At 45.8% G+C, this 22,412-nt stretch overlaps 1 protein-coding gene across 5 annotated transcripts in view; it reads left to right on the forward strand.

Annotated features, from left to right (window-relative positions):
* Positions 1-22,412, forward strand: part of SLC19A1 (solute carrier family 19 member 1) — a 180,279-nt gene that overhangs the window by 127,552 nt on the left and 30,315 nt on the right. For all 5 annotated transcript variants that reach the window (XM_078681462.1, XM_078681465.1, XM_078681463.1 and 2 more), the window contains exon 3: positions 14,840-15,611. In XM_078681462.1, the coding sequence (XP_078537588.1) occupies positions 14,840-15,611 (772 nt within the window). The remainder of the gene's footprint in view (positions 1-14,839; positions 15,612-22,412) is intronic.

Here is a 22,412-nt window from a genome sequence, read left to right on the forward strand (position 1 = left end):
ACTGAGAGAAAAACGTTGTCCACACACGCATCACAGGAAACTGAAACCCACATTTCTCCATCCCCTTCTCCATCTTCTGACTGTGGAGAGAGAATAAGGTGTTCCACCAAGGTCAAAAAAAGAAGTAGGCTAAAACCCAATAGTGTCAACAGACTGGAAACACTTGTGCAATCCTGATATAGTGAATTAATGAGCTGCTGCAAAAAGTGAGCAAGAGGATTTAGGTTACAGATAGGCACTTGAAAGACATGCAGTGTATTTATTAAGATCTGCATATGCAACGCATCCAATACTTCAGGATCACCTAATCTGAGTTGTTCAGTCTCCTATTGCAAAATAGAGGAAAGAAGCCTTCTTACCAAGCTCAATGCACCCCTAAGCATCTCTTTAGTTGAGAGACCCTCTCTTTCTGTGGAATTTTGTGTTTGAGGCATGTGTGGCTGTAGATACACGTTTGCAAGTTGTTTTTCATTGAAGAAGTCTTTAGAGTCGTGAAGTAAGATGACTCCTCATCTTGGTGATAATGCGCATGGGCATCATTTTATTGTTTGATTGTTTTCTGTTCGTCGTCTGGTTCAGACATGTATTACTGCACGCCGATTTCATTTTTGGGATCCTTTCCGTGCGCAATTCACTCTTACCCTCGTCTGTATTATTGTTTCAAACGTGCTCTCTTTCTTGCGTTCTAAGTTCGGAAGACTTCCAATCGTCAGATCGACCTGCTCCGATCTCGGCCTTTGGGCCTCGTCTGTTCCGGCCATACTTTTACCCTCACTCAACTCCATAGACAATGTAAATGTAAATGTATTGCGACTTATATAGCGCACGTATCACCCGAAGGTATCAAGGCGCTTGCTTAGGGAACCCGTCCTGGTATTCCCCTGTGAGATACCCCGGCAGGGTATCCACAAGGTGAAAGCCAGGCATCCCACCGCGAGGGGCCGTAGTGGAGATTAAGCAAGCTATTGCCCAGAGTCGCAGAGTGTGACCCCGTGAGTCGAGTAGGCACCGGAGCGAGAATTGTCGAGTCCGTGGAATTTTTCAGCCCGAGACCCGCCGAGGCGGGGAATCGAACCCTGGTCCACGACCAATCTCAGCTTCCGGGTCTGCCGCCTCTAACCACTGAGCCACGCTTCTCCACTGATGCTCTGCTGATGGAACAGACTCCGTTTTGATTCTGCCCCCAGTGCCACTCTAAGTACCCGTGGACCGACCATGATCAGGACTGCAATCTGTGCTTCTCCCCTGAGCACAGAGAAGAAGACTGAGGCCTGGCGATTTTTTTTTTCGTTCCAAAAGGACCCTGTTGGACCGGCAGTCATGGCGCAGAGATACGAAATCGAGGAGACGTCCGATATCTTCGAACAGGATGAGGAAGAACTTGAGGCCATGGCGGCCAAAGAAGAGGGCACCTTTTCAGTGCAAGATTCAGACTCTGAGTTGGAGATCGATCTAGCGATGCACTATCTGCTGCTGGGTCAAGGAGCCATGAATACTCGAATCCCCCACCTGCCTCACTTTCAGTTTCCACCAAACAAAAGACTTCCGGGCCACCACAGCCATCTGGCCATGATCTGCACCGAACTGCAGCTTCGGCTACCACACCCTCTGGCTCGGCACCAAAAGCATCCCCAAAGTCTTCCAGTTCCTCACAGAGCTGAGACTCCAACTGGTTCTGAAAGCCAAAATCTGTTCAGCTCCAAAACCTACGGTACAAAAAAACGGCTACCGCTATGCTCTTAGAACCTATTTTGGAAACAATGCAGGATAGACTCGACCCAAACAGAAACTGATCCATATTTATCCTGATACTGACCGCATTATTGCAAAGTGCAAAGCGGCAATCTCCTTTTCAAGATGCCATTGATGTACCACTGCCTATGAAGAAAAAGGAAAATAAAAACAAGGCTACCTGTCCCCTACACCCTATTCTTCCTTCTTCATCATCTCCCATACCTCCACCACTTGTACCTTCTCCACCCCACTCGCTACAGGATCCCTTAAATATTACACCTCCGGGATCTCCAAATACAAACCCATGTGGGGATGGGGGGGGGAGGGGATGATGACACTTATGGCACACCACAACCACTAGACCCCTGGCAGGATTACAACATAGACCCCCAGGGGATGCATATCCAGATCTATACCGTGCCAAGCCCTCACCTCCTGGAGATACTAAATCCTATCAAGAGCTTATTGCTAGGTCAACAGCATCCCATGGCCTTACACTGCAAAAAGAATCCATGGAAGAAGTTTATTTGTTTGAGACATTGTGTACGACACCCAGAGTTTCCAATGCTTAAATGTATGATGCATTAGGCAGATATCTTTAAGGATCCTGCATGGGCTTGCAGTATCACCCGTAGGGTTGTTAAAAAATATAAGGCCTTTCTATCTGGCCCAATTTTTATTCAAGGCCAGCTTCCACCGAACTCCCTAATTATCTCAAATGCTCGTTAACAGGCTAATTCACAAACTTCAGCCGACGGACCGCCTCCTGATAAGGAATCTAAACGTATTGATGCCTCAGGCAAACGTGTTACTGCACCATCTGCTAATCATTGGCGGATTGCAAACTGGGCCAGTGTTATTGGCTAGATATGATGGAGGAACTTCTTCAATATCTCCCAGAGGAACATAAGAAGACAGGGCAGGAACTTGTTCAGGAAAGGAAGTTCATTTCAAATTCTTCCAATAGGTGCGCACTGGACTTTGCTGATACTGCTGCCAGTGGCATTAATACTAGTGTCCTCCTACACAGGCATGCTTGGCTGCATATCTCTAGGTTTAAACCAGAAGTCCAGCAGACTTTACTTAATGTACTTTTTGATAAAGAGCACCTCTTCGGCCCACAGGTAAAGGAGCCATTAGCAACAATGAAAGGGACACTGAAGTGCCCCCATGGATTTGGCAACTTCAAACACCCGCTCCTCGTGGTTCCTTTAGTCACGCCTCCTATAGAGCAGGTTCCATGTACAGATGCCTCTGCATCTCCCTACATATCACAAACTCGTACCTCTTCATCTAGAGGTTATTTCAGAGGTAACTACAGAGGTAACCACTTCAAAGGTCGGGGTGAAGGTACACCAACCCGTAATGCCACATCCGGTAACCAACAGTGAGCCCAATCCACAAAAGTAATCTGAGACAAAATCCTAAACTTACTACTTTTGGTATTCACAGAAGACATTTAGTAGAGGTAAAGTTGGGATTCCTAACTCTACTCCTATTAAACTGGGACAACATCATAACGTTACTACTTTCGGTATTCACAAAAGGCCCCATTGACTTCTCCATCTCCACGATCATTCTACACCTGTCGAGGGTCGATTGCAGTAGTTTCTTCTCACCTGGCAGTCCATAACTTTAGAAGAAACAAGTAGTCCCTAATCCAGAATCAATCTTTTTGGGCAAAAGTCTCTGTATTTAGGAGTTTGCTTCAATATGGATCATGTGCTATAACCAGACATAGATGTTACTATAGACCAATGCATTCAATATCATCAACAAAACCATAAGATATATCAGTGTGCACTAAATTATTTTAACAAAACTACATTGAGAATAACCCAATATGTAAATAAAAGCTTTGTTTATTTTATAAAAACATCTGTGCAATACGGGATAGACGTTACAATTCACACATAATTAAAAACATCTTCTCATGTGAGAAGTTACAGTGCATATGTTTAGAGACATTCCTGGTTCCACATTAAAATTAAAAAGTATGTATGAATTGTAACGTCTATCCCGTTTTGCACAGATGTTTTTTTTATAAAATATACAAAGCTTTTATTTACATCGCGTTCATGGAAGAGACTCCACTACATGGGGCCGTAATATATCTCAACATGGATTTGCTGATAAATATAGAGTTCATTATTTTGCATAATATTATGTATAATAGACATTATTAATAATTGGAACATTATGTATAATATAGTTCAACATGGATAAATTGCAAAAAGTGGTTTTATTCCATTTTTTTTTGATGACACAAATTGGTACTCACAGGGCGGGATTGCATGTTCGTGCTATGAATGGGAGGAGTGAAATAGGTTGCATGTGCACGTTGGTGGACGAGCAGGTTATGTTGCTGGTCACAGTCCCAAGACTTAAACAGGTATCGAGTACTTCAAAAGTTATTTTTGTTTAACAAGGCGTTGTGGTAGCACGCACTTGGTTGCAACTCAGGGAAGCACTGAATTAGAGATATTTGGCAATAATGGGGGTGCAGTACATGGGGGATTAGTTCTAATTAATTTGTAATTACTGTTTAATCATCATTTAGGGTACTATAGGGATGTGGCAACAATGGAATATAATTTTTGTTTTTCATGTAACTGGTGTAGAGCTGTTGTAGATACCCCTGACGAAGGGCTGATTAGCGCGAAATGCATTGGGTAAATAATGATGTGGTTGTCCTGGCGAAACAGAGTATTCCTATGTGCCAGTGAATAAGGCCTGAATGGGCAATTTCGGAGCATTGAAAAATGTTGCAATCTCGTCAGCTTTTTATTTGAATCGATAAAGCATTGATAAAGTCTGGGGAAAAAAATGGACTATTATCGGATTAAAATGGATTACTTTGGTATAAACTGGTTTGTTGTAAAGGCTGTGCAATTTGCCGTTGACGCGAAATGGTGAACCTCTAATCTGTGGGTATTACACAACGCATACTTTTGTGACGGAGCACGCAACAAGTTAGCATGCCAAACATTCGCCGTGAGCAATTGAATGAACTTTGAGTCAAAATAGGGTGTGCATCAGACCACTCAAAGGCTTTTTGAAGAGCTATTTGTTAAAGAGCTGGGCAAATTTGTTGCCACCTCACCCCGGGCTTAAATCAAAATGTTCCAGCTTCGAATTTCTGTTGGGGCCGGCCATGTCAGAGGGCACTCGGTCGGCTGCTTCTACACCTAAGGCCCTCCCAGAGCCTTCAATAAGTTCCAGAGCCAGACCAAGCAAGGGGACGTCTTCCCCACCAAGAGAGGTTCCCTTGGCTCAGCGGTGCCTCCAGAGAGCAGTTCCAAGCCCAAACAGGTGCGGGTTTACCCGTCTTCCCGTATGAGGTTGGGAGGCCGGTTGGCTCTGTTCAAAATTAGGAGCAGCTGACCTCAGACACATGGTATCTCCACACAATCAGAGGTCCTCATTTCAAGACGTTTCATCTCATAATCTACTTAGACGACTGCCTGCTCTTGGATCAATGCCAGGAGCGCCTGACAGCGCAATTGCAAACTACTGTGGATGTGCTGCAAAGTTTGGGCTTTGTGGTCTACGATAGAAAATCCCTCTTGCCTCCTTCCAAGCAGATAACCTTTTTAGGTTTTGTCATAGAGTCAGTGCAGTAAACCTTGAGTCAGTGAGATACATCAACTATCTAGGCGGGACCAAGGAATTGGCAGATTTTGCCAAGCATTTTGGACCTTCTGCCTCTCACAATGTGTCTGCGTAACACCTGCCAGGTGCCACCAATGTGGTAGCAGACTGGCATTCGAGGGCTTGGTCGGACACGACTCTTTGGCAGTTGCATCCAAGGATATTTCGGAGGCAAAACGCTCTGTAGGGTCTGTTTTCAGTGGATCTCTTTGCGTCCCAGTTGGACCACCAACTACCCAGGTACTACAGTTGAAAAACAGATCCTGTGGAAGAGGCAACAAATAACTTCCTTCAAGATTGGTTCTTGGAAAGGTTTGGCGCCTTTCCAATATTTGCTATGATCATGCGATTAACAACCCCAATCAGGAGACGGAGGATGAATGTCATCTTGATCACTCCGTTCTTGAGGTCTCAAGTGTGGTTTCCTGTTCTTCTGGAACTTTTCTTGAATTCTCCAATCCTTCCATCCCACCTTCCGGATCTCCTTCGGGATCCACTAGGCCAGTGGTTCCCAAACTTTTTAAACCCGTGGCTCCCCTGACCTAACTGGCAGTTGGCCGTGGCTCCCCACCATTTTTTTACTGGTGGGCGGGTGGGGGCGATGTAAGCAAGACCTCGGGAATACTTCCTGTTGGCTTCCTTAAAGGAATTGGGATGCAATGAAGGTATTAGGGATAAAAAGGAGAGCAGCTGCTAGCTAGCTATTCACAAACTACCAGCAGACCATTAGTCATTCTCAGAGGTGTTGTAAGCACATCAAGTAGTACCCGAAGAGCATCACATTTCACATTTTGGAATACTGGACAGTGGACAGATGATTTTTCACCATTTCTTTAAATTAAAGGTGACGAGTTGCATATTGGCAAGACCTGGGGTGCATATCTACAGCACTTTATTCATTTTAAAAGTAAACACAACAAATATTTTTTATAGATGCACATTACGGAGGGCGAGATACAGGATGTACTCAAATATTGCGGTGGTTCACATATTTGTTGGTTTGACCTGACATGGTGGCCAACCCAGAGCCCACTCTCCCACCTCATGCCATTGGCATTTCACCTTTTACTATGGGGTTTGTGCACTGGAATGCAGGAGGGATCATTTTAATTCTCCACAGCACACAGATTAATAATCTGTGCTTCATTTATGCATTTTGTGGTCAAAGCAATCCTTTTTGTTTTTCTATCCTCAATGCAGCAAGTTTCTCTTTTTATGTTTTATTCAAGATTTGAATTGTACCTACTGGACCATGCCAAAGACTGATAAATATTGGCAGAGCCCGCTGGTGTAATCATTTTCAAACTTTTACACATGAAAGGCGAGTCTGGCTGCTAGTATGGTACAGATGTGGGGATATAACCACTGACTCATTGTCAGTGAAATTGCTCTCCCTCCCAGCTCCACCATTAAGTGAGGCCTTTCCCCACCCGAGCACCTGCACTCTTGAGTGTTGGTGTTGGAGGCCCTCCTCCACCTGCAGGTTTCACCTGCGCCTCATCCCTGGTGGTACAGTAGACCTCGGTCTCCATTCTCTCGCTCCGCTTTTTCTCTCCTTTTTCACTTGTTTTTTTCCTCACTTCTATCTCCCCCTTCACTCTTCTTCTGGGTCTTTCCTCCACTTTCTGTAATTTGCCCCTCATTTCAAGCCCACCTTTCACTCTCCTGTGTCCTCTATGTCTTTCCTCCACTCGATTTTGCACTGTTTCTGTCGTTTCTCTCTCATTTAAAGCTTCCCCTTCACTCTCCTGTGTCGACTCTTTCCTGCGTTTTTTACCTTCATCTCAATCTCCCCCTTTCACTCTCCTGTGTCCTCTGTGTCTTTCCTCCACTCATTTTTGCACTGTTTCTGTCGTTTCTCTCTCATTTAAAGCTTCCCCTTCACTCTCCTGTGTCGACTCTTTCCTGCGTTTTTTACCTTCATCTCAATCTCCCCCTTTTATTCTCCTGTGTCCTCTGTGTCTTTCCTCCACTCTTTTTTGTACTTTTTCTGTCGTTTCCCCCTCATTTCAAGCTCCCCTCTTCACACTCCTTCTGTGTCTTTCCTCGTTTTTTTACCCTCATGTCAATTTCCCCCATTTCACTCTCCTGTACGTGGGGTACACAGTGATATAAAAATTGCTGCTAACTAATGTTAGCGATAGTTATTGTCAATCTTCGTACATATGCACCAGAGACCCTTCAGCCAGCAGATAATAGCAGTCATTTTCCGAGAGCAATGAAGTATGACTTGGATGCCAAACTTTGAGGTGAACCATGCTACCTCCTATTCCGACAACTGCTTAAACCTGAACTTTCAAGTGATCATTTGTTTGAAGTTTTTCCTCCAGGGTCACTCGCAAAGAAGCATGGCAGATTGCGTAAACCCATGCGACCATGCTCTGGTTACTGTTGTAATTGTTTGCTTTGCTCTTTCTTCTCCATGTTTGATTAATTATCACAAGATGACAATTACCATTCTAGAAAAAATCCTAAGTCAATATATACAATGTAAGCACTGCAGTAACAAGTTTAACTGCCTCACATTCAATAGCTGTCAGTCTTGGAACTGAGATGGTCAAGGCAGGGGATTCAAACCCGTGACTGAAGTTTGAAAGCCCACCAACACACCGTATCCTGGTAAAAGTCATTGCTCAAAATAACAAATACTATAAATAAAGGGGCTTATTTACAAGCCCCTTCCGCCGCTCATACGTCACTTTACACATGTTAAAAGTGATGCACTTGCGGCACAAGGGGCTTGTAAAAAGCCCCAAAGAGTGTAATCCAGTGGCATTATATTTTATTTTGAGTGCAGCTGGACAAGCCCCCCATTATTTTGAGTGCAGCTGGAGAAGCCCCCCATCTGCATGCTCCACGAGAAATGATGCTTGGGAAATGGCGGAGGTAAAAGGAAATGGTCGCAAAGGAATGCTTAAACATCAGTCTCTTATTCAGTTAACCACCTTTAACTTTTTCTCCAGGGCGTTCATTCATCGCTGGCTCATGCATAATTGCTTTCACTGTGTGAATCAATCCTTGATTCACACATACTCAGTCGCTCGTCACTCGTAGTCACAGAACTTTGTGTGGCTTTTATCCACAGTTTCTCTTTCAAGCTACCGAAGCTGCAGAAATAAACATATTTTTAAAAAACTGCGCAGATTTGAAGCTGAAAGTTCCAAGGCTTAAACACAATATTACTCTGGTGTTCTGGCGGGCGCTCTGCACTTCTGACATCGCCGGCCAGATGCTATCTTTCCCACATCGTGCGCGGCGCCCCTGGCTACTGATAACGGCGCACCAGGGCGCCGCGGCGCACAGTTTGGGAACCACAGCACTAGGCAATCACCATCTGTTAGTCCTCCAGGGACGTATGGCTCTCATGGCCCGGCGGATTTGAAGCAACGCTGGAGAGTCTCTGGCCTTTCACAGGAGGCTGAGAGACAGCTGGCGGCAGCATGGGCAGACAAAACAAACAAACGATACCGGTCTACTTGGTCCACATGGGTTCGTTGATGTCTTCGAAGAGATCATGATTTCATGTGGTGTGAAGTAGTCTCTATCATGAATTACTTGGCATCCTTTGCGTCCCTAGGGTTGACGTATAGGACTAATCATTTTATGGATCTGTCATATCCACAGGTCATCTCCCAGGTCAGGGTTCTCCGGTGGGAGAACATCCGTTGGTGTGTAAGTTAATGAGAGGAATCGGTTTGCAGCTTCCGCCAGAGCCATGATACTCGTCCGAGTGGGATGTTAATAAGTTCTTACTCCTTTTCCTTTTTTGGCAATCAAGTAGATACTTGCTGCGCAAGGAGTTGTCACTGAAGTTGGCTATGCTTCTTTGCCTTCTGTCCTGCAGGAGAGTATTGAATGTGAGAGCCCTGGATATCTCGTAAAGGGTCTTTACACTCGGGGAGTTTTATTTCATATCTCTAGGTGTACGAAAACAGGTTCCTGGGTAGTGTCTTACCCAGCCTTCGACAAATCACCCAAACGATGTGCGGTTCGATGCCTTAAGGCTTATGAATAGTAAACAACACAAAATGCCCAAACCACAGTGACTCAATACAATTTTTCGATATAGGGTAAGAGACACTTTATTATCGCTTCCCTGGACACCATTATTTTGTGTCAATCATTTTATGTTTTCTATAGTTTGAAAAAATTACTGGCAGAAAAAAGACATGGATTGCAAATATTTACAAATATTTACAAGACTAAACAAATTTTAGCAAACATTAAAGGCAAAAACTATTTACATTTAGAAACCATTAGAACACACGACGCGTTTCTAGACCAGACTGGAGTCACTGGTCTGTCATCAGGGCTGTATGTATCTTGTATCTGTGGGATACAAAAGCAATGTTTTGCTTAATCTAGTGTGTGGGCTCCTTATTATCATGAAGTAGCTGTGATATCGGTGTACGCTACATACCAAGGCTGCTCAATGTAGAATTTCAGAGGCGGTCTTTTGGAGGTCCGTTTAAATGAATAACGTGGCCAAGCAGAGAAGCCTAAAAGAATTTAAGGGATGTTTTTAATTTTTATAATTGCGTGAATGGTACAATATATTCACTAGCTGGAACAGTTTGGGGAAATGGAAGCGTACCTTTTACTTTAGGTAGTGCCGAGTGCTGGCAGGATCCATAGGCAGCGGTGTTGCCATCAGTTTGGGTTCTGGGATGTGGGAGAATTGATATTCAGACACTTAGCGGTATGCACGTTATGTTAAACACTCGTTTGGAGAATTCACGAAGAGATTGCCTACCTTGATTTAATCTCTAATGCGCATGAATCAGATTGTTGATTTCAGCGTTCTGCAAGGAAAAAACGAAGCGCGACCTTAGTGGAATATTTTTAGAATATTTTCACTGGTTCAGTGCTCAGCAAGCGCGTGTTAGTGCAAATAGGGCAAATACCTGTGGATGGAGCTGCTGCTCTGTACTGCAGGATTCAAATTTCTCTCAATGAAGATGGCCGCCGCTGTTTCCTGTTTGTTATATGCAAAAGCTGTGCTGATGCATTGTGGGGCATATAGTCCCATGAATCTCATTGTCTTGAAAAAGTAAGCTGGGCTTGCTGTCGGCAGCACCTTATCCTAGTTTGAAGATGATGGGTACATCATTCCAATTATTTATTGGGTTATGTATTTTAAAACAAAAAGGTGAATCCACCAGAATGTATTGGAGTTTAGAGTGGCTTCTCTGGGTCAGTGACCTGTTCTCATGCGATAGGGGACCAAGACCAGCGGGCAAACCAGGGATGTCTAACCGATGCAAATCAGGACAGATATAATTAAATATGCGCTATCTCAGACAGATTATTCAAACCAGTCTGTGCACTATTGAATTTTAAAATTAGACACGCTTCTTTTTGTAACAGAACGCGTTCGACGTCATGGCATTTTGACCTGGAATTTATAGTGCATAGAACAGACCATGTGAATTCTTGCTCATTGTGGGACTTCTCGCAAAAATGCTCCACCATTGGAGCAGACATGACCTTTTTCTTGATCCGTGATCGGTGCTGGCTTATTCTTTGGTTAACTTGCTGGCTGGTTTTTCCAATATAAATTAATTGGCACGGGCATAGAATCAAATACACAACGTTCTTTGTTCTACAATTAGAAAATTCTTTGTGTTTCCACCTAGTCCCATGGTGTACAAACTCATCGCCCTCTATTGTGTTAGAGCAGGCGACACAGTTACCACACTTGTGGTGACCCTCGATAGGCTTGAGATTCCATTGCGGCAATAAGTCACTCTTGGGCTTGGGAATAACCACGTCAGCTCGGATGAGTTCCTGGCCAATGCTACGGTTTTTTCTGTATGCAAAAATTGGTTTGGGGAACGGGCAACTCAGCCCCTCCAATAAATGCCAATTCTTTAACACAGCCTGTCTCAGTTTGTGTGTGTCAGGACAGAAGGTGGTAACGCACACAAGTTTCTACAGAGGTGCTCGCTGTTTAGTTTGCAATAGACCCTCTCTAGGCGTATATTTTGCACGCTTAAGAGAATGTTTGAGGAGCTTCCGTGGATAACCACGTTCTTGCATATCACAGCAAAATTCTTGGGCATGCAGCTCATAGTCTTGTATTTCTGAGCAATTCCGTCTTATTCTTATTAATTGCCCATAGGGTAAATTAGCTTTTAAGCTGCGAGGATGTGCGCTTCTGTGGTGTAAAATCTGTCAGTGTCCTTCCTGAACAAAGACGAAACCAACCTACCGTCCACACACCTCATTTCAATATCCAGAAAAGTCATCCGACTAGGACTGTTTTCTATCGAGAATTTTATATCTCTGTGCCTAGTATTGAGCCATCCGTGAAAGGCCAATAACTCGGTCTGGCTCCCCTGCCACAGGAGCCAGACGTCGTCTATGTACCTGTACCACTGTAGTATTTGATGTTTAAAAGGGTTATTCATGTCCACAAACCTTTCCTCATACTGCGCCATGAAGAGCACCGCCATTTCTGGGGCATAAGGACATCCCATGGCGGTGCCCTTCACTTGCATGTAGAACTGGCCGTTGAAAGTGAAGTAATTTCTCTTCAGTGCTATTGCTGCCAATTCTAAAATGAAGGCAGTCGGAACTCGATGTGGTCTTTCTCTCATGTCTAGATATATCTGCATGACTTCTAGGGCCTCTTCCTGGGGGATTTGGGTATACAAGGACGTAACGTCCATTGTAACCATGATTTGCGATTGCGGATCAAAGATGGTACCTTCGACTTTATTCAAAAAGTCGGTTGTGTCACGCAAATAAGACTTGACCTGGCTCACAAATGGCTTCAAAAAGAAATCCACGTATTGCGCTATTGGCTCTAAACAGGAGTCACAGCCCGACACGATAGGACGTCCGGGGGGCTCTGTCAAGCTCTTGTGTATCTTCGGAAGAAGATAGAGGACTGGTGTCCTGGGGTACTTCTTTAAGAGGTAATCATACTCCTTATTGCCCAAGAAACCACTTTCTTTGCCGGAGTCCAAGACTCTCGCAATTTTTCCCTGAATGTCCTTTGTAGGGTCCTCTGTTAGTGCGCGATACCAGGTGGTGTTGTTGACCTGCTTGCCACCCTCTGACAGGTACATCGGGCGGGGCCAGATGACTATCGCCCCGCCCTTGTCCGCCGGTTTGATAACTATGGAAGGGTCGTTTTTAAGCGAACCTATTATGTCTCTCTGTTTTTTGCTCATATTTTGTTTGGTAAAAGTCTTGGCTTTCTCCATCTTGGTGATGGAAGACAATGTCTGTTCAAAGGCTTGAACCTGTTTTGGGATGTTAGTATAAGGAACAAATGTAGATTTGTTCCTCAAACCAGTTGTTTCTACACTAGAGGTTAATGGAGCATTGGCGAAAAACGCCTTCAGTCTGATTTTCCGGCAAAATTCTATTGCTTCCATTTTCAATTTAGTGAAATCGGTGTTCCTACTAGGTACAAATTTTAAACCAAGATTGAGTACCGTTTCCTCCTCCATGGACAAAACTCTAGATGACAAATTAACTACAGTTGAGGAGTTACCTATGACTTGTAGTTGCTGCTCCGGGTTCGCATTTCCCATGGTACCTTGTACCTGGGTTTTGTTTGTTTGCCTTTGTCTAAAAAAGACACTCCCTTCTTTTGATTGCTGTTGTTAGACCCCGATGAATCTGAAGAAGATGTGCTTGAGAAAGTACTAAATCGGTTTCTGGATCTGCCCTGGTATGTTGATAAGGCCTGACACGAATCTGATTGTAAATAGTAGTCCTCGCGTAGGAATGGGTAAACTTGTTCTATTTTAAACGCCTTGACGTCGCGCTCGTATCTGTTGTTTTTATCAATTATAGTGTTGTCCTTAAAGATTTGAATATCTTTGTCTATTTTGTCCAAAAGGGACTTAGCATCAGTGACCACCTGGCTGGTCTCAATGGACTTGGTCAATTCCTCTATTTCCTGTGCTTCCTTGTTACATAAACGTTGTGCCGTTTCGATGGTATGGACCATAAGGTCCCAGCTGCATTTAGTATTAATGTAGCTGAAGCCTTTTTTGTATTCAGCGTCTTCTGTAAAGATGACGGGTACGTTTTTCACCTGGAGGCCCCAAGGGATCGTTCCACCCTTGAGGTGCTTCAAGAGAAAGTAACCGTGTAGCTCTGTTCTTGCGTGTTTTTTACGTAGTCGAATCAACTTGTCTGATTCGTTCTGCTCTTTTGCGCTAGTGCTCAAAGCTACCGATGAAAAAGGAGATGAAGCTATCAGATTTTGGATATGTGTCTCAGTGAAAGACAGAGTATCTTTTTCTGCCGTATTGTGGAGAGACTGAAAGGCTTATGAAAGCATGACGGGGTAGCTCCGTCCTCCTGGGGAACGCCAGCTGTTGCTATTCCTCAGGGAGCCTTTTAAAGCAGTTGCTCCTGCCACCATAGCTTGCTGGATCCGATGGGCAGGCATTGATGTCTCCTAGTTTGGCACTCACTGTGTCAGGGGTACAAAGGCATCCAAAGCCTTTTCTCTGGGGTTTCATTTGGAGGACATTATCAGTGCTGCAGATTGCTCCTCGGACTTGATGTTCAAGAGGTTCTATTTCAAACCAATCATGGATAAAGCGTCTTTGGTGGTGGACAGGTTCTGCCCTGCCATAGAATGAAACATTTCCTACTAAACATGAAGGAACGTTTACATTCTGTTAAGGACTCGGAGTCGAGGATTTTTCCCACTCGAGGCTCCTTGTGACCCAATCCTTCAGGTGACGTTCCTTACTTGCTTTGTGCTATTATGGCTCCATGTTTTCTCATAAGGTAAAAGTATCTGTTTTCCTTTCTTATCAGATGTTGCATATGCTATGATATGACACCTTCTTTTGAAATGACGTCCATGTATGAATAAGAACTTAAGTTTGTTCCAATTCATTTGAGAAGTTCAGGTTCATAGTTTTTCTATGGATGGTTTTGGGTTATGAAGGTTCCAAAACTAAATATAGAAATAAGTGAAAGTTATCCTTTTGCTGTCAAGAAAGAGGACTAGTCTGGAGGGATTCCTGTTGTTATAGACATACAGCACTGTTGATTGGCTGACTGTTTGACCATTTCCCCTTGTGCATTTTGGGAAAGTTCGTTTTTTAATGTTGAAGTCTGCTGGAGTGCAAAATAAAGAAAAGAGAGCATAATCCTTGCCTCGGAGTCCTTAATAGAATTGAACATTCTCTTCATGTTTACTAGAACATTTTCATTTTTTCCTGCAATCAAAAATTATTATCTTCTAACCGAATCTGACATTTCCATATCCATATAGTTTTGAAAATTGTGCATCTTTGTCACACTTAGCACTCTTATTTGTTTCACCCTCTGTAACCACCTAATATGCCATCCCATTAGACTTCACAGTAGTTTAATACATGCAGGCCATCTCCCACAGTATAAAAGATACAAAGAAAGCAATATCTCAAGTGTATTTCCTCATTGTCTCTAATATTGTTTGTTTTGTGTTGTGCAGGTGACTAATGAGATAACGCCAGTCCTGCCGTACTCCTACATGGCAGTGTTGGTGCCAATTTTCCTCCTGACTGACTACCTACGCTACACACCTGTGCTGATCCTACAGAGTCTGAGCCACATATCCATATGGCTACTGCTTATCTATGGCACGGACATCATTGCCATGCAGTTCATGGAGTTCTTTTATGGCATCACAATGGCTGCCCGGGTAGCCTATTCCTCCTATATATTCTCTCTGGTCAACCCTGCTAGATACCAGCGCATGGCCAGCTACTCGCGCTCTGCCGTGCTGATGGGTGTCTTTACCAGCTCTGTATTGGGCCAGATTTGTGTCTCCGTAGGGGGGCTGCCCTTTGTTACTCTCAACTTCATTTCTTTGGGCTTCATGTGCTTGGGTTTGATACTAACATTTTTGCTAAAGCGGCCCAAGCGTAGTCTCTTCTTTAATAGGGTATCTCAACCTGCATCTGCAGTTCTGAATGGTGCCTCGCCCTCAGAGTTGGATAAAATGAACATAGCAGAGAAGAGTGAGGTGAAGAAACAGCTATGTGCGAACTGGAGGAATTCAGTTTTAATCCGCATGTTGAAGGAGCTGCAGAACATTGTGAAACTGCCACAGCTGCGCGTCTGGTCCCTCTGGTGGATCTTTAATTCAGCCGGATACTACCTGATGCTTTACTATGTCCAGATCTTGTGGAATGAAATTTATCCTGCTGTTGACAATCGAAAGGTCTACAACGGCGGGGTGGAAGCAGCCTCCACTTTACTTGGTATGTACAAGTCTAGCTTTAACTGCTTTATTTTTGCAACCTGCAGTGAAATAATCACTGACTGAAAATAAATAAGCACTGTGTTTTTCTACATCTTTAGAACGCTCTCTCCAAAATAAGTTTCTCAGCTCTTTTGATTGCTTGTCAGGATAGGGAAACATACATGGGCCATGTTCTTAAAGTGTTTGTCCTTGAGAGACTGGCGGGGAAATGTGAAATGAGCTGGAACAAGACTGCTGAAACCAAAGTCACTTGAAAGTGTTTAATTGATTATCTGTGCGTTTTTTAAATTGAATATTCACGATGGGTTACTTGCGGTAGCTTGATGTGTTTTTGTTTTGTTTTGTTAACATCATTTTGTATTGAAAATATGAGCTCTTGGGGATAAAGCACAACCCAAAATACAAAAGTGAAAGATTAGCTTTTAGTTTCAGAAGAAATTGAGCCGCAGCAAAAACAATGTTGCAGAATAATCTCCAGCGTATGGACCAACTAATAAACAAGCATTGGCATAGCCAATAGGTCTCGCCTTTGGGACCTTATAAGTGTTTAGCCATGCAACAGTTGATGATGTTGCACCAAGGATATTGTATTGCATAACTAAATACTTAGAAGGTTCCAAAGGCGAGACCTATTGGCTATGTCAATGCTTGTTACTGTAAAGGAGGGAAAAGTCAGAATGGGAAACTCCATTTGTTGGACAATTACTTTCCCTCACCTTGATGGATCTGTTCAAAATTCAAGCATGCCGAATCAAAATCGGATTTATTTATTTTTGGGGAGGAAAGGTATGTACTTTTGTCAAACAGCACCACAGCAAAACAAAAATAACTGTTTTTTCATTAAAACTCTGACTTAACCGTAGCAATGGAGAGCCTATCACCGGTGTGTATTATGACAACAGAGCTGGTATGTGCAGTACTAATGGTGCTACCGGTAGTTCATTGTGGTTTGTTGTAATGGTGCTGGTATGTTCGGCAGCAGTGCTGTTATGTGCTGTTCTGTTTACCGGCACTACGAATTTCACTGTGCTAACAGGATAACAAAACTGCTATATGCACAACCCAGTCCAATTTCCCAGGTCCACTTGTGATTTGCTGCTCTGGTCCAGGTTTTTTTGTTTGAATTCTCAGACTTGTGGTTTTGTTTATTGAATTAATAACAGGACTACAAGTACCAGAATTCAAAGGAAAAACCTGGACTAGAGAAGTACATCATGCATGGATCAGGAAAACTTGGCAACTGTGCAAGCAGTTACTGTCATGTGTAAAAGAGTATTTATGCGGTTATAAGCACACATTTCACTACTGCATAAAGCTTGGTGTAGAAGTGCGCTTAGAAGCATGCCAAAATATATGGTAATGGTGATGCTATGCAAAGCTTCGTGCTGCTGCTTGCAGTGGGCAGTTGTGGGGCTGCTATGTCTAGCAGTAGTGCTGCTGACCACTCCGGCTGCTCTCTAACCCTTTAGATTAGAGCTGCAGCCAGTGTTATGAGTCAGCATCTCCCGACCGCTGGCCATGCAGAGCTGCTGACTCGTGCCATGATTGCACAGCCAGGCTAAAGTCCACACACGTGAGACTATTACAACAGCGCTGAGGAAAAACACACTTTAAGAGTTTATGCACCACTTGTTTTTGTAAAGCAATAGAGAAGAAAACAAAGCGCCTCCTCCGTTTAAGAAAAGTTAAATATCACAGGAATCAGATATAGGAACCAGCAACACAACGGAATGCAGCGTCCCGCGATTGGTTGAATGCTTCGGTGCCATTCGCCGCATAGCCCCTATGCCACCTAAGAAGGTGACAAACAAAGTCTCCCGCTACTTTGCCCCGAGCCCATCACCCGCAGTCAGGCATTAACCATTCCACTCGCTTTCGGGGATTAGCTTCAAAATTTGTAAGTAAGCAGGGGATGTCAGTTCCCAAAACTCTGTATAGAGGATGGAAATAAAGTAATCCCATATCTTAGCGTATTTGGAATTGTCCCCCAGTGTAGCCATTAAGGGTCTCTCCATGCCCAAAAACGGACCACAACTGGTGAAGTTATTGTGTAAGGTCCGGGATTCGGTCCGATTTCCAACTAGCTAAAAGCACCTATAAATGGGGGTGGGGTCGCACACTACTCACACACCGGCGGTGTCACCCCTAAGGACTCTGGTCAATGTAGTAAAGTGTTCGCGATGCATCATCTTTCGATCTTCTGCTATCTTCGCTGTCTTCGCCATCCCTGGACACGTGTTTCGGGGTATTACCCCTCATCAGCAGGGATAGGCCGTGTACTGGGGTTGCCGATGGCTGCCAATATCTGCCAGGTATAGTACCACTCAGGCGCGTAGGTGCGGGATCCCAGGCTCGTCAGCCCGCTGCTCAAGGGAGCTTTAAAGTTACAAATGGGGGTGGGGTCGCACACTACTCACACACCGGCGGTGTCACCCCTAAGGACTCTGGTCAATGTAGTAAAGTGTTCGCGATGCATCATCTTTCGATCTTCTGCTGTCTTCGCTGTCTTCGCCATCCCTGGACACGTGTTTCGGGGTATTACCCCTCATCAGCAGGGATAGGCCGTGTACTGGGGTTGCCGATGGCTGCCAATATCTGCCAGGTATAGTACCACTCAGGCGCGTAGGTGCGGGATCCCAGGCTCGTCAGCCCGCTGCTCAAGGGAGCTTTAAAGTTACAAATGGGGGTGGGGTCGCACACTACTCACACACCGACGGTGTCACCCCTAAGGACTCTGGTCAATGTAGTAAAGTGTTCGCGATGCATCATCTTTCGATCTTCTGCTATCTTCGCTGTCTTCGCCATCCCTGGACACGTGTTTCGGGGTATTACCCCTCATCAGCAGGGATAGGCCGTGTACTGGGGTTGCCGATGGCTGCCAATATCTGCCAGGTATAGTACCACTCAGGCGCGTAGGTGCGGGATCCCAGGCTCGTCAGCCCGCTGCTCAAGGGAGCTTTAAAGTTACAAATGGGGGTGGGGTCGCACACTACTCACACACCGGCGGTGTCACCCCTAAGGACTCCGGTCAATGTAGTAAAGTGTTCGCGATGCATCATCTTTCGATCTTCTGCTATCTTCGCTGTCTTCGCCATCCCTGGACACGTGTTTCGGGGTATTACCCCTCATCAGCAGGGATAGGCCGTGTACTGGGGTTGCCGATGGCTGCCAATATCTGCCAGGTATAGTACCACTCAGGCGCGTAGGTGCGGGATCCCAGGCTCGTCAGCCCGCTGCTCAAGGGAGCTTTAAAGTTACAAATGGGGATGGGGTCGCACACTACTCACACACCGGCGGTGTCACCCCTAAGGACTCTGGTCAATGTAGTAAAGTGTTCGCGATGCATCATCTTTCGATCTTCTGCTATCTTCGCTGTCTTCGCCATCCCTGGACACGTGTTTCGGGGTATTACCCCTCATCAGCAGGGATAGGCCGTGTACTGGGGTTGCCGATGGCTGCCAATATCTGCCAGGTATAGTACCACTCAGGCGGGTAGGTGCGGGATCCCAGGCTCGTCAGCCCGCTGCTCAAGGGAGCTTTAAAGTTACAAATGGGGGTGGGGTCGCACACTACTCACGCACCGGCGGTGTCACCCCTAAGGACTCTGGTTAATGTAGTAAAGTGTTCGCGATGCATCATCTTTCGATCTTCTGCTATCTTCGCTGTCTTCGCCATCCCTGGACACGTGTTTCGGGGTATTACCCCTCATCAGCAGGGATAGGCCGTGTACTGGGGTTGCCGATGGCTGCCAATATCTGCCAGGTATAGTACCACTCAGGCGCGTAGGTGCGGGATCCCAGGCTCGTCAGCCCGCTGCTCAAGGGAGCTTTAAAGTTACAAATGGGGGTGGGGTCGCACACTACTCACACACCGGCGGTGTCACCCCTAAGGACTCTGGTCAATGTAGTAAAGTGTTCGCGATGCATCATCTTTCGATCTTCTGCTATCTTCGCTGTCTTCGCCATCCCTGGACACGTGTTTCGGGGTATTACCCCTCATCAGCAGGGATAGGCCGTGTACTGGGGTTGCCGATGGCTGCCAATATCTGCCAGGTATAGTACCACTCAGGCGCGTAGGTGCGGGATCCCAGGCTCGTCAGCCCGCTGCTCAAGGGAGCTTTAAAGTTACAAATGGGGGTGGGGTCGCACACTACTCACACACCGGCGGTGTCACCCCTAAGGACTCTGGTCAATGTAGTAAAGTGTTCGCGATGCATCATCTTTCGATCTTCTGCTATCTTCGCTGTCTTCGCCATCCCTGGACACGTGTTTCGGGGTATTACCCCTCATCAGCAGGGATAGGCCGTGTACTGGGGTTGCCGATGGCTGCCAATATCTGCCAGGTATAGTACCACTCAGGCGCGTAGGTGCGGGATCCCAGGCTCGTCAGCCCGCTGCTCAAGGGAGCTTTAAAGTTACAAATGGGGGTGGGGTCGCACACTACTCACACACCGGCGGTGTCACCCCTAAGGACTCTGGTCAATGTAGTAAAGTGTTCGCGATGCATCATCTTTCGATCTTCTGCTATCTTCGCTGTCTTCGCCATCCCTGGACACGTGTTTCGGGGTATTACCCCTCATCAGCAGGGATAGGCCGTGTACTGGGGTTGCCGATGGCTGCCAATATCTGCCAGGTATAGTACCACTCAGGCGCGTAGGTGCGGGATCCCAGGCTCGTCAGCCCGCTGCTCAAGGGAGCTTTAAAGTTACAAATGGGGGTGGGGTCGCACACTACTCACACACCGGCGGTGTCACCCCTAAGGACTCTGGTCAATGTAGTAAAGTGTTCGCGATGCATCATCTTTCGATCTTCTGCTATCTTCGCTGTCTTCGCCATCCCTGGACACGTGTTTCGGGGTATTACCCCTCATCAGCAGGGATAGGCCGTGTACTGGGGTTGCCGATGGCTGCCAATATCTGCCAGGTATAGTACCACTCAGGCGCGTAGGTGCGGGATCCCAGGCTCGTCAGCCCGCTGCTCAAGGGAGCTTTAAAGTTACAAATGGGGGTGGGGTCGCACACTACTCACAGATCCACAGATCCGCAGATCCACAGAGGGTGAGTGAAGATGCCAGGACTTCCACAGCCCCGCCAACAGAGGCCATCGTACCGTGAGCTCCACTTAAGTAATCGCTCCGGGATGTAGCGCCAATAAGATACAATTCTGAACGCTATTTCGGTGTGGCCCATTGAATGGGCAGTGTGGTGGGTCCTATAGAAAATAACTTCCCATTCTTTGGCCGACCAAGTTCGTCCGAGTTCCGCTTCCCATCGCTTTTGTCCGGGCGTCCTGACCCTCCTCGGGCCCTGAGAAGAATACCTATTGATCTCGAAGTTAAGTTTACGATCTTTTTTTAAAGATAAGCCAGCATTGGTCTCACAACCAGAGGGCGACCAGAGCCCCAGACACCCAGTGTAGCATTTGCACGTGGAGGTAGCGGTTGGAAGCAGTGAGCCTATAGTCTTCCCAAAGCTGTTCGAAGGGGATAAGCCCCTGGAGATCAAACAAGTGCCCCAGATGCTTGCAGCTGCCAGGTAACCATCGCAAACCCGATCCCTTATCCATCCCCGTTGGGAAATCAGGATTGAGACAAATGGGGGACATAGGCGAAGGAAACGTAATGTTTGCCCGCTTGGACACTCTGTCCCTAACTAACATGGTGGGCGAGTGACCGGTGAAGAGTAGAGTCCCCAAGATCAAGATACCCTAGGAAGCCAGGCTTCCCTCTAGATGTGATGTCCAGCTACTGTCTGGTCCATAAAAATCCAGTGCTTCTCCTTCATTGTGCGGTTCCATTCCACGAGAAACGCAGGAGTGAGGCTTGAAAGTATCGCGTGATGTTTGGCAATGCAAAACCACCCTTCTGTTTGGGGCGTGGCAGCAGGGACTTCTGCAACCTGGGGGATACCGGGCCCCAAATGAAACACTCTAATCTCTTTTTAGGTCTCGCCTAAGCAATCCCGTTGGTGATGCTGGCGAGATTATAGTAAGGCTTTCAAAAGTGTACCCAAACTGCAGATCGGGTACAGCGCATGTGAGCACAACCACGAGCATTGTGAACAGCTGCCATTTGCTACCAGACACTTTGTGCGCGCGCGCCCCGCTCCGCCTCTGCTGCCACTTCAGCTCACCAGGCTGCACACCCCCTCACCCCTCGCTCGTGAATGCAATGACCCTCCCACCCTTCCTGTGATGTCCGCTGCGAGTTCTTACAGGCTAATGGCCCTCCCCCTCCCCAGCACAGAGCGTGCATCGCTTGTTCTCTTTTCATCTATTCTCTCACTTTACTTTCCAACTCCTTTCCCTCTCGCCCGTATGTTTTCTTGCTCTCACACCTCCTCCTCCTGTTGTCTCATATATTCCCTTCCCTTTCTCATTGTTTGCTCTTTTTCCCTCCTCGCTTTAGTGATATTTCACCTCATCATTCTGCATCTCCATGCCAACCCTTCTTTCACCCTTCTTCTCTCCTTTCTCTTTCCTACCCTCTATCTATCCTCCTTATTAGCTCATCCGTCACGGCCCTTTCACTCATTTTCACTTCTCTCTCGCATCTCTTTGAAGCACCTGTCTTAGACAAACTCTCTCACGGCTTTCATCTCATTATTTCAATTTTCCTTTTTTGTCTCCGCTGTTCCCATACTCTTCCTTTTTTCTTTCCTTCCCTCATTTCTCCTTCTTTTCTCCATTTGATCCAGACTCTTCTCTTCCGTTCCCTCCCCTCACTAGTAATCTTTATTTCTCATCCCTATTTAAGTTTCCTCTTCCTTTTGCTCCTCCTTATGTCACTCTTATTTCCCGCC

The sequence above is a fragment of the Lissotriton helveticus genome, chromosome 3_1, assembly GCF_964261635.1.
Source record: "Lissotriton helveticus chromosome 3_1, aLisHel1.1, whole genome shotgun sequence".
NCBI classification, from domain to species: Eukaryota; Metazoa; Chordata; class Amphibia; order Caudata; family Salamandridae; genus Lissotriton; species Lissotriton helveticus.